The sequence below is a fragment of the Prosopis cineraria genome, unplaced genomic scaffold, assembly GCF_029017545.1.
Source record: "Prosopis cineraria cultivar Desert tree isolate PC_DT_omini unplaced genomic scaffold, ASM2901754v1 PC5, whole genome shotgun sequence".
Taxonomy (NCBI): Eukaryota; Viridiplantae; Streptophyta; class Magnoliopsida; order Fabales; family Fabaceae; genus Prosopis; species Prosopis cineraria.
This window is the reverse complement of record NW_026555336.1, coordinates 40,844,835-40,857,872: the sequence shown is the minus strand read 5'-3', so window position 1 is coordinate 40,857,872 and position 13,038 is coordinate 40,844,835. Positions and strand designations below refer to the sequence as shown.

Genomic DNA, 13,038 nt, shown 5'->3' with positions numbered 1-13,038 from the left:
GGTCTCTTTTAGAAAATGTCAGATCCATGTCATCATATCTAATATATGCAGATTTCAGATTAAATAAGGAGACCTTCTTCCCCACTAGCTAAGCGTAGTAAATTCTTAGCCTGCAAGGCAGTTCTTTAAGAAGCAATATCTTTATAGAAAGGAAAAATATTTCCTGAGACGGTGGTAGTTTAAAATCCCATAAAATAATGTTTGGTTGACAAAATGAGGCATTAAAGTTTCTATGATGTCCTATATTTGCTACGCGAATAAGTTGTTGAAGTTTTATGAGTTGGCATTTTTAGCTTTCTGATGCCAGGTTACTTTGAGCCTTTTTTTTTTTTTGGGGGGGGGGGGGGGGAGGGGGGTGGGTGTGTGAGAAAACCAAGTGAAAGAGGGCAGGAAAAAAGACGTGCTACATCAAACTGAATCACATCACATGACATGCTAAACAATAACATTCAGAAATTGTAACTTCTAACAAGAATCCTTTTTGATGTCTTCTTTTAGCCTTGAATTTTACGCTTTCTATGATCTATACATATATTTTTTTAAGGCTCTCAACTTTTCAATTCATTCACCTAAATTGACTTAATTCACTATACCGTGTGATGAAATAGGTGAGTCAGGTATGTATGGATGCCATGTGAGGAAAGAAAGAGATGGGACATATATATTCATTATTTTTTTAGGAAAAGGGAAAGCCAAATCATTCCCACATCAGCCACATGACCAAAAAATGTGTGCCCACACTCTAACAAGATTTTGTAATATGGAGTATGAATATCCAAGATTTCAAAACAACATCACAGCAAGGTCTAGAGAGAGAGAGAGTGAGAGTTTTAAATTGGAAAAATCTAGGTTCATTGATCCTAGTCAAGCATAAGCATAACATCTTTTTGGTGGAAATGTTTCCAAGTCTAATACATGCCCTCTCTTTCCGATTATGCAAATTTAACACATCGGCAAAGATGATTAACAAAGATGGTTTCATACTTTCATTTCCGAGAAAGCAGTTGTTATGATATTCAAATCATATCATGAAAGAGTCAACAAAAATCTCAAGGCGAAAGAATTTTTTTTTAGTAATAGTATTGACTTCTAGTAATTCCTACACAAGATCTTAGTTGAAATTGTATGATGTAGATGAACCGGATCCTCTCCCTATTTTGTGCTCAGTACTCCTCCAGCATTGGTTTGAGAGGAAAATCATCTCAGAAAAGAAAGAAAAAATTTTGTACAATCTTCCAGGCTTTCTCTAAGCTGATGAGAGAGCTCTCTGAAGATACTTCAAAGCTTTCTGATAGTTGAAGAAACCCATGAACCAGAAATCAAAATCATGTACTTCTGCGAAGGCTTCTTCCACATTTTGTCACTCTTGCTGACCACCACTTGATCTTTCAAGTGGAATCAAGACCTGCACAAAGGCCCCAAATTACACATTGCTATACATGTTAAGCAAAGCTTCAAGAGACTAGATATAGAGGCTCTGTGAGCTACCTTGTAATGGATTCTTGTGAGTGTTCTGTTGGAGAAGATACCTTGATGGATCTGTCACTGCAAAGGCAACTTTATGAGTGGATATGAAGAGGAGGCCTGCTATAGGGCCAGACGTGGTTGATAGATAGCACTGTGATGCATTCAACAGTCTCTCTCCTTCTTTAACACTAAGCATTTCAATGAAAACTTTCTCCACTCCACCAACTTTGAGAATTTTAGACCCTAATCTTAGCTTCCCTTTTACTGTCTCACTCATCTTTGGCCCCACTCTCACTGCATATCATTTCACAACATCATTTATCAGTCAATTTTAAAACTTCATTGTATGCATAGCTCAGCTTGGTTAATCAAGAACACATGGTACATACCGTGTTCTCTGACTCCATTTACAAAACTGTCTGCTCTTCTGCTAAGCTTGTTCATTTTAGCAAGAACTGGATTCACTTTACCTGATGAGAATAAGATCAGACAGGCATTGATCAGATGAGGTTTCACTTTTTTTTTTCTTGGTATAATTTTATGAGAAAACAATGTCTTACTTTTCTTTGAATTTGTGGTGGTGACAGGACCAGGCAAGTATCTGTTTGATGATTTCCCAAGCTTGCACGTTGCTGCTAAATGTTGAAGAAGTGATGCCTTCATGTTTAACATTTTCCCTTCACTGGTTCTGCCGCTATCTGTAATGAGATACCAAGGGAGATTTTCTCACTTGGGTTGATCAATCCTTGCATTCTCAACAGGCTTATATAGGGATAAAATGAGTGAAAGATGAAGAAAGAAAGAGGATGTTGACTTTATTTTGGATGAGTCACCTTTAGATCATCATGAAGAATAAAAGAATATAAACTACTCATTGGTTTGAAGATGGCTTGTTTGGTCTCTTTTAGAAAATGTCAGATCCATGTCATCATATCTAATATATGCAGATTTCAGATTAAATAAGGAGACTTCTTCCCCACTAGCTAAGCGTAGTAAATTCTTAGCCTGCAAGGCAGTTCTTTAAGAAGCAATATCTTAATAGAAAGGAAAAATATTTCCTGAGACGGTGGTAGTTTAAATCCCATAAAATAATGTTTGGTTGACAAAAATGAGGCATTAAAGTTTCTATGATGTCCTATATTTGCTACGCGAATAAGTTGTTGAAGTTTTATGAGTTGGCATTTTAGCTTTCTGATGCCAGGTTACTTTTGAGCCTTTTTTTTTTTTTGGGGGGGGGGGGGGGGGGGGTGGGGTGTGTGAGAAAACCAAGTGAAAGAGGGCAGGAAAAAAGACGTGCTACATCAAACTGAATCACATCACATGACATGCTAAACAATAACATTCAGAAATTGTAACTTCTAACAAGAATCCTTTTTGATGTCTTCTTTTAGCCTTGAATTTTACGCTTTCTATGATCTATACATATATTTTTTTAAGGCTCTCAACTTTTCAATTCATTCACCTAAATTGACTTAATTCACTATACCGTGTGATGAAATAGGTGAGTCAGGTATGTATGGATGCCATGTGAGGAAAGAAAGAGATGGGACATATATATTCATTATTTTTTAGGAAAAGGGAAAGCCAAATCATTCCCACATCAGCCACATGACCAAAAAATGTGTGCCCACACTCTAACAAGATTTTGTAATATGGAGTATGAATATCCAAGATTTCAAAACAACATCACAGCAAGGTCTAGAGAGAGAGAGAGTGAGAGTTTTAAATTGGAAAAATCTAGGTTCATTGATCCTAGTCAAGCATAAGCATAACATCTTTTTTGTGGGAAATGTTTCCAAGTCTAATACATGCCCTCTCTTTCCGATTATGCAAATTTAACACATCGGCAAAGATGATTAACAAAGATGGTTTCATACTTTCATTTCCGAGAAAGCAGTTGTTATGATATTCAAATCATATCATGAAAGAGTCAACAAAAATCTCAAGGCGAAAGAATGTTTTTTTTAGTAAATAGTATTGACTTCTAGTAATTCCTACACAAGATCTTAGTTGAAATTGTATGATGTAGATGAACCGGATCCTCTCCCTATTTTTGCTCAGTACTCCTCCAGCATTGGTTTGAGAGGAAAAAGATGTATCTCATTTGAAGAGCATAAATTAGAAACCTAATATATTTGAATCCAAACCTCTTTACAAGTTCAACATGTAAAGTTTGTGTTACCCTTAGGGTACCAAGAGGAATCACTTGAGTGAACATAAATTCAGGCCTCACAGAAAAATGGGCCATAGTATTACTACTAACAAACTCTTACTGTTATCTTGATCCAGTTTCTTGAGACAATACCCAATTCTTCATTTTTCTCTTGATTTCTTGACACTGGGAATAATCTGTCTTTTACCTTAGATTGATACTCCAAATTACTTATTAAAGTATTGAGAAAGAGCAACAACAGCAACAAGCCTTATCTCAATAGTTGGGGTTGGCAAGTACTGAGAAAGAGCACATGGACAATTTAATTCCCTGATGTAAAACATCTAACAATTTATAAAAAAGTAAAGAGATACACAAATTTCACAAAAAGAAGTCTAAATTTAAGTTAAGCACTATGAGTTGATATGGTAGAATTAGCTTATTAATGAAAAATAATTATGCATTTTATAATTCAATGCGGTATTTGATAGTGCTCCTCCTAATCTTTTAAGCGTTTGAAAACATTGCTCATAAAGGCCTGCATACTTTAGTATCCATTCCATTTAGATTTTAACAGAGATGGTCTGTGTCTAATTATCTCTGTATTTAAATGTTTTAAGGCTAGTTAGAGTCTTAAGTTTGGATGCAAGAGTTCAGGATATTGATACCAATAAATTAATACAAGAACAAAAACATGAAGAACAAAGTAACTTTTTCTCATCCACAAAATCATGTACAACATTTGGACTTATATTGGTCCCGTTGCCGCATTACAAAGTAACATCTGATGAAGCAGGGGATAAACAATTATACATGAACTTTCTCTTCTTCTAAGATCTAGAGACTGCATGCTGAAGGTACTTGAAATTTTTCTGGAAATTTAAGAAACCCATAAACCAGAAATCAAAGTTGTCCGTGGTAACAATTTCTAAGTACTTTTGGGAAGGCTTCTTCAGGTTCTTACTTTGGTTGACACTCTTTATCTTTTCAAGAGGAATCAAGACCTGCAAATGAGATAGATTTGATGGTTTAATCAGATTAGAAAAGCTCAATGAAAAAAAAGATTAGAGAGGTTTTATGCATATGATATTAAGGTTTGCAAGAATTACCTTATAGTGGATTCTCATCACGTCTCCTTCAGATGATGTGAGCTTAATAGATTTTTCACTACAAAAAGCAATCTTTTCTGTGGATATGAAGAGAAGTCCTGCTATAGGACCAGATGTGGTTGATAGATAGCATTGCGATGCTTTCAGCAGCTTCTCTCCTTCTTTAACACCAAAGAATTGCAGAAAGATTTTCTCCACTCCACCAACCTGAAGAATTCTAGCTCCTAATCTTAACTTTCCTTTCACAGTATCACTTATCTTTGTTCCTAGTCTCACTGCATGTTCAAATAACAGCTTTAGGACATCAGTTAAATGATATAGAGATGTCACATAAGATATATGGAGAAAAATTAGAAGTCCTTCTAGGGTATGTACCATGTTCACGGAATTCATGTGCAAAACCGTTAGCCTTTCTCCCAAACTTGTTCATCCTACCAAAAAACTGAGGTTGCTTTGCCTGGAAAATTCATAATGCTTAAGCTTAGTATTATTTCAAAATCCAAAGGAAAGCTAATCAATCAAGTTTGTAAAGAAAGGATGTCCTACTTTGACCTGAAATTTGAGAGGACTTGTTGTACTGGCCAGCAGAATCAGGCAAGTATCTAATTGACGACTTCCCAACTTGGTAAGTTGTTGAAGCGAATGGAATTCTAATAACTAGATCCTGAAGAAGTAAAGCCTTCATTTCTGATATTGTTCTTCCACGAAGATGTTACTGAGCAACAATTAGTTTCTGAAAAGTATCGAGGACGGGTTTTCTCACTTTGGTTGATGAACACTTCTGTTCTGCAGAGACATATATAAGAATATTAGGAAAGAAGAACCTTGCCTTTTTGTTGGATGAATCATCTCGGGATCATCAAGAAGACTTAAACAACTAAAGTTTGTAAAAAGTTCAAATGGCTTGGTTGGTTGCTTTTAGCAAAAGACATGTCATCTTCAACAAAGCATACAGAAGATCAGGCTATCAGGTAGATGTTGAGTCAAGTGCTTAGACAAGGAAACTTCTAGGCATCATCAATAACAAATCCTTGACGACAAGGATGATCTATTGCCACTGTTTGTTCACTTTATTTCCCCCTCACACACACACGCTTCTTAGGTGATGTGTTTGAATTTTTCTGAGCAGAGTATGGGCCATTCTGATGTGAGAATTCTTTAAAGTTTACTTGTGATTATCATTGTTCTTTTTATGTTTAATTGTGATAAGCCCAGGAAAAGATAAATACAAAGGGTCATTTACTAGCGCTTGTTGAAGCTATAAACGAAGTAGTAAATCTTGAGAAAGATTCTGCTACGGGCTTTTCCTTTTTCCTTGTTTCCCCCTTTTTTTTAATTTTTATCAGTCTATAATTGTCATCGAAAAATTAGTTGTAACAGAAATAACTGAAGAATATTTAATTGAAAGCAAATATTTTATCTATGAAGATCATTGTGGAATGTAAAATCCAAGGAAGAAAAGGAATATTCCAGAATCTTAGAATCTTCATTGATAGAAGAAGCACGTGCAGCAATTAGAGAGAGTCATTAGTTTTTCTGGATGGGTCAAGAGGCTATATCATAAAGTGAAGAAGCTGACAGGGCTATGAACACCAACTTTTTGAATCAGCTAATTGAGATCAAGGGCTGGCTATGGACATCATGTGGTGAGACATACTTTAAGGTTTTGTGAAAAGAGGGATTTGCCAAATCATGCTTTCATCATCCCCATGTCCGACATGTGAAGAAAGTTTGTAGCGTCGAATGCCCCATATTTCAAAAGAAGTAATGGGATTGGATCAAAGGCTTTTCCTTGTTTCTTGGTTACCAACGATGCACGGGAGCTAAGCTTTTGAGAATATTAGAAGGACTAAGCATTTGTTGGGATGAAAAGATAGCAAAGTTTAGGTCTACTTTGACTTCAAGGAAGCTCTCACATTAATAAGCAACGAGTTCTCTACAAATCACCCGTTAACTGTTACAATCAACAAAATCAGAGATCTTATTATAAAAGATTGGATGGTCACCTCTGATCATGTCTACGGAGAGGCAAACAAATGCATAGATTAACTGGCACATTAGGCTTCTACTGATAATTTTAATGTTCACATTTTTAACACTCCACTATTTGGATGTAGGAATTTTTTGTACGCTGACATGACATAACATGTCGTTTGCAAGGTGTTCCCATAGCCTTTTATTCAAAAAAAAGAAAAAGAAAAGAAGTAATGGGAAGAGTATGGCGAGACACACTTCAAGTCTGAAGAAAAGGCAATAACAAAACTCAACAATCCATCCTCATTACCTCATATGTGTGTGTGTGTGTGTATCTCTATATCTATATGTGCACACCAACTAACAAGTTTCTCAGTATGGAAGATGCAAGATTTCAAAAAAGAAGTATTGAGGTGCAATTTCCCTTCTATGTTGAAAAAACAGTGTTTGACAATCAAACTTTTTCAATTAAAATGATAAGGTGATAAGATAAATGAGATGGAACTTCTCACTTGATAAAAACTCTCTTTAACGGTCCCCCCTTAATCTGGAGCATGTGTCTTATATGGTCTTGCTCCGAGCTTGTTACAAATTTATTTGATCTTCAGACTTTGTAAGGTGAGGCATACTATTTTTTGGCAATATTAATTTTCTTTGACAGACTTCTCAATTTATGTCCAAGACTTCAAGGTCCAAAGAAAGAGAAAGGGGAAAATGTACTTTCTCAAAAAAGAAAGAAAGAAAAAAGGAAAGGAAGGGAAAGAGAGAAAGTTTCATGGTTTAACAATGATATCTATATTTAAGCGTAACTTTTAGAATAGATTGTCAATCCCATAGACACAGGCATATAGCAGCATTTGCAGGGGCGGAGCAAAATTTTTTTTTAGGGAGTTAAAGATAACAAAGCATATATAATAATTGAAGAAAAATTTTATATATATATATATATTATTAATATAATATAAATATTTTAATGTATATATTTATATTCAATTTTACAAATATAATAAAAATAAATATATACTTTCATTTTTTTTAAGTTTTTCTTAATGATTTTTTATGACATAAAACTATTAATTATCATGTAAATGATAAACTTTTTAGTAATTTATTTTTCAATATGAACTATAATTAAATTGGTGAAAAATTTCATATTTCCTATAAGCATTAAATAATGATTTAAATGCATAATCAGGATATAAAGTTCCCTTCAATTTAAGAAATTTTATTATTTACTTACTCAACTTATTATTTAACTCTTTCAATTAATAATCGTAGTAAATAAATACATCAATATGATAATGATATTTAATTGTTACAAAATTTTTATGTCAATTATATCGTGTTGTTGTGATGCTTTGTACAAATGTGGATGAGGCCGTTAGATAATACACGAATGCTGGTAATTATACGAATTTTTTTTTGTTTTTTGGCCTGAACGTAATTATATGAATTTTAATTGTAAGGCTTCAAGAAATAGATATGATCTAATAATGCTTTTAAAAAGAAAGAAAGAAAGAAAGAACCAGAGGCTGAACATCAAGGTAACTTTTTATTACTTACATCCAGAGTTTTTAAAACCCTACTCACTACTTACACGCCCACCATGCTTTTACAACTTGATTTAGCCTGACATGGCTAGAGTAGCATTTTTCTTATCAATAAAATTATGTACAATATTGGAACACGTATTGCTCTCTTCGTTGCTATACGAAAGAATAACTGATGAAGCAGAGGGATTGAGCATCTATGCTTCAACTTTCTCTTCCTCTAAGATTGAGAGACAGCATGCTGTAGGTATTTGAAAGTTTTCTGATAATTTAAGAATCCATAAACCAGAAATCAAAGTTGTCCACAGTAACTATGTCTATGTACTTTTGTGAAGGCTTCTTCACATTGTTACTTCGGTATACACACAATGTCTTTGCAAGGGAATCATGACCTGCAAATGTGAGATAGATTTGAAGGTGTATATTAGCAAAGCGTGATGAGATAACCCCAAAAAAAAAAAAACAAAGGGGTAATGCTCGTGTTTCTATAAAATTTGGGAAAATTACCTTATAATGGACTCTCATCACTTCTCCTTTAGGTGATGTGATCTTTATGGGTCTGTCACTGCGAAAAGAAACCTTCTCTGTGGATATGAAGAGGAGTCCTGCTATAGAACCAGATGTGGTTGATAGATAGCACTGTGACGCTTTCAGTAACTTCTCTCCTTCTGTGACACCAAACAATTGCATAAAGATTTTCTTGAATCCGCCAACCTGAAGAACTCGAGCTCCCAAGCTTAACTTCCCTTTTACTGTATCAGTTATCTTTGGCCACAATCTAACTGCAAGTTAAATGCACGGTGTTAAGTTGATATAGTCCTTCCTATGAATGATGCTGTGTAGGACAAAAGTAAGTGAAAATATAAGTGTCACCTAAAGACTACATACCGTGCTCTTGAAATTCATGTGCACAATGTTAGTCTTTCTCCCAAATTTGTTCATCCTACCGAGAACTGAATTTGCTTTACCTGGAAACGTCAAGATGGTTAAGATTACTATGATATTGAACTTCACAAGAGAATTAATTAATCAAGTTTGTTGAAGAAGAATGTCCTACTTTGATTTGAAAATTCTGTAGACTTGTTGTATTGGCTTGCAGAGTCGGGCAGGTATCTGTTTGATGACTTCCCAACCTGGCATGCTACTGAGATTGGAATTCCAATAACTATATCCTGAAGAAGTGAAGCCTTCATTCCTAATGCTTTTCTTACTGGAAGATGTATTGCTGAGCAACTACTAAGTTCTGAGAAGTATTCAGTTGAGATTTTCTTGCGTTGGTTGAATCCTTGTATTCTGCAGAGGATATATATAAGAAAGCAAGGAAAGAAGATTAACCTTGCCCTTTTGTTGGATGAATCATCTGTGGCTCATCAAGAAGACCAAAAGACATCAAGTTATTGGAAGTTAGAATGACTAGGCTTTTCGCTTTTAGCAACAGACATTATCTAGAGGTTCATGACATGTTCAAGAAAAAGCATCCAGATGATGGGGTAAAGGATGAATTAACTAAGATAAGAAATATTAAAGGTGCCATCAATACCACATTCTTGATAACAAGTATGATCTACCATCTCTCTTTCAATTTATTTTTTTCACAATATACTTGTGTATTTATATTTATGTCTAAGTACGTGCTTCTGTGGCTCTGTCAGTAAAGCATTGTGAGCTGGCAATACACCTTTGCAATGCGAATTCTGTGAGTTTTTTTTTCCTGAGATATGTGAGTTTATTTGTAATAAGATTGGAAAAAGTAGAGAGGAAAGGAAAAGGTCATTTATCTCTACCCACATGCTAAAAGTATTGATAAAGTAGTAAATCTAGCAAAAGATTCTACTGCAACTTCTATTTTTCCAAGCTATGTAAATGGTAAGAAAGTGCCTCAGCGTTGTGTGTACTTCTGCTCCATATATTTTAAGTCCTAATTGTGACAGTTGAATAATAGTTAGTTGAAGGTCCATATTTTAAGATAGAAAATGAATTGTCTGGATTCCTTTTGAATCTTTGTTTATAGAAACTCATGCAGCAGTTAATGAAAGTCATTACTGTTTTTTGATGTCTTAAGAGGGGCTATATCATAAAGTGAGTAAGCTGACAGCACTATGGACAGAATCATTGGAAGTTTACGAGGCAGTTAACACAAGACTCAAAGGCTGGCTAAGGAAATCATGTGGTAGGGACAATATGCAGAGACATAATTTAAGGTTTTGAGAAAGAAAATTTGCCAAATCATTCTTTTATCATCACCATAAAATTTGCCAAATCATTCTTTTATCATCACCATGCCCTACAAGTATGCCAACCAGGTTCTTAAGTGTGGAATGGCCAAGATTTCAAAAGAATTGTTTGAGAAAAAGGGAATGCCAAATCATTCCCACATCACTCCCATACTCCTCCGCATACTAACTATCAAGTTTTGCAGCATGGAATGTCCAAGATTGCTGCAAAGGGAGGGAGGGAGGGAGAGATTTTGCATCATTTGTTATGTTGCTACATTTTTTTTGTTGTCAAAATTTCAAGGTAATGTTTAACATAAGAGATTTTATATAAAGAATAAAAAAGACAGCCCTATAGTGAAAAGCAGCTTCTTTAGAAAGTATTTTGGAAAAATTATTCTGAGTAATTGAAGTGCATTTGAATCATATATTTGGCTGACAAAAGATGACGTCTGATGGCACTTTGTTCTCTGCATATTGCTTCGTGAGGATATTATTTAAACTTTATGAGCCGGCACGTTAACTTTCTGATTACATACCTCTCCTAAGCTCTCTTATGATAAGATAAGAAAACCAAATGAAAAAAGTGAAAATGCCATTTACACCTGAGATCTTACTTTCCCTACCTACTTTCATTTTGTGTTTTCCTATAGCCAAAGAGTCATGTTAATTATATATATCATTTGCAGTCATCACATTTAACTTCTATATATGTCAAAAACATTCTTGTGAAATCTCTATCAAGATGCTTATAATTTTTTTTTTTTTATATACGTTACCATGAATCTCCTGAGTCCGGAGTTGGCTTCTCTCCATTTCCTCCCCTCTCCATTTTCCATATCAACCATTAGATCTATTTTTCAATGGTTCAGATTTGATGTTTCATAAAATTATTATTATATTTATTTTTTATAAAATTTTACATTTTAATTATAATTTTATGAAACATCAAATCTGAACCATGGAAAAATAGATCCAATGATTGATATGGAAAATGGACAAAAATGGAGAGAGGAAGAAATGGAGAGAAGCCAACTCGCCAACTCCCCTGAGTCCTGAGTTAGGGTAGAAACATAAGCAGTCAACAGTAAAATCCATGAGTTTTGATAGTATTTCCAAAAGGAGGGGGGGAATCAAGTTTTTGCGGCAGCAATCACAGTTAGCCTGATATGATTATGAAATATGTTTATTCAAACAACAAAATTACAACTCCAATCACGGTAGCTAACTGTAATTTAAACCTAGCATGTACTGCCGTTAATTTGGTTCTATTTTGCTTCTTTGAAAATAGATGGGTCAACTGTAGATGGATACCATGTGAGGGTGGGAATGTTTGATGAAAATGAATACAACCAAATCATTCCCACATGAACCTCCAAGATTTCAAAAGCAAGATTACAACAAGGTCCAAAGAAAGAGAAAGTGGAAAATGTTCTTAATAAGAAAAGCTCCAAGGTTCAATGATCCTTATCATGGAAGTCTAATATCAGCAAAGATAATCAACAAAGATATTTTCTTTTCCCAGAGAAATGTTTGTAGTGTTCAACCAAGGTCATGCGGTAGTACACAGAAAGCTTTAAGATGACAGAGTAATTTGTCAACAGTTCCTCTTGCAAATAAGGAAACACCTTGGTTCCATAAATACTACTTGTCTTTTGCCTTTTTCCCACTTGTGCATGCTTCTGCAGTGGCGTCATTAAAGATTTTTGTGATGGAAATGCACCTTTCTGATGCGAGAATTCTCTATGATTACTTGTGATAAGATAAGAAAAAGTAAAGAGAAAAGGCCATTTGCTTATATCACCCACGATTACTTGTTAAGCGAACAGTTAATGTCAGATTGGAGAATTCAGTATAAAATGCTTAGGTAGGTAATTCAAATGTTTCTTATCATTGTCTATACTTGTCCTCGGGTTCTAACTATCATAGTTAAGGAATATTCAGCTGAAGGTCCTTATTTGTTTGAGAGATCATTTAGGTATATGTGGAAAGCCCAAAAAACAAAAGAAACGGTGAAGCACTTATCAGTGTTCTTCCAATAGTTTGTGAATTTCTCCCATAACATGTCCCAAAATGTGAGTAGGAATGTCACCATCTTGATATGATGCATTGCCGAAGGAGAATCTGTCTCAAGCTCAACCTCAGCATGCATGATAATGCTCTGATCCAAGCATAAGTGTCATCACAGACAAGCCCTTCCATATCGTAGCTTGAAGTCAAATCCGCTCCTATAATACATTTATGTTATCCGAGAAATGGTGATACAAAAGAGTGTGTGTATAGGGTTTGCCTCTTTATTGTACATTCGTTGTAGTCAATTTATGATTGTAAGCCATCCTTTTTGCTGCTCTTGGATAAGTGTTGATCTTCATTTTCAAGAATTTAAAGCCAAATGCAACAAATCGAAGTGGGATGTGTTCATAAGATGGGTCAGCGGAGATTTGATCTTGATTAATGTGTACGTTATTCTCAGAATATTTTTAAAGTTCCAAACAACAATTGAATAATTATGCATTAGTGCTGTTTGGCGGGTCATGAGACAGTATCATAAAGTGACGAAGATGACAGGGCAG

General features: G+C 34.8%; 1 protein-coding gene and 2 pseudogenes across 2 annotated transcripts; all 3 read right to left on the bottom strand.

Annotated features, from left to right (window-relative positions):
* Positions 1-1,246: 1,246 nt before the first annotated feature.
* On the bottom strand, positions 1,247-2,188 carry LOC129310911 (GEM-like protein 6; annotated as a pseudogene).
* Positions 2,189-4,314: 2,126 nt separating this feature from the next.
* Positions 4,315-5,551, bottom strand: LOC129310301 (GEM-like protein 4). Of its 2 annotated transcripts, none has more exons than XM_054952113.1 (4): positions 5,281-5,551; positions 5,104-5,185; positions 4,729-5,003; positions 4,315-4,623 (listed from the first exon to the last, which is right to left on the bottom strand). In XM_054952113.1, the coding sequence occupies exons 2-4, from the start codon at positions 5,156-5,158 to the stop codon at positions 4,450-4,452; spliced, it is 504 nt and encodes a 167-aa protein (XP_054808088.1). In that variant the 5' UTR covers positions 5,159-5,185; positions 5,281-5,551; the 3' UTR covers positions 4,315-4,449. The 2 variants fall into 2 exon arrangements, with proteins under 2 accessions (XP_054808088.1, XP_054808087.1); XM_054952112.1 differs by having other exon boundaries at positions 5,275-5,550.
* A 2,684-nt stretch (positions 5,552-8,235) lies between these two features.
* LOC129310369 (GEM-like protein 4) lies at positions 8,236-9,868 on the bottom strand (annotated as a pseudogene).
* Positions 9,869-13,038: the final 3,170 nt, after the last annotated feature.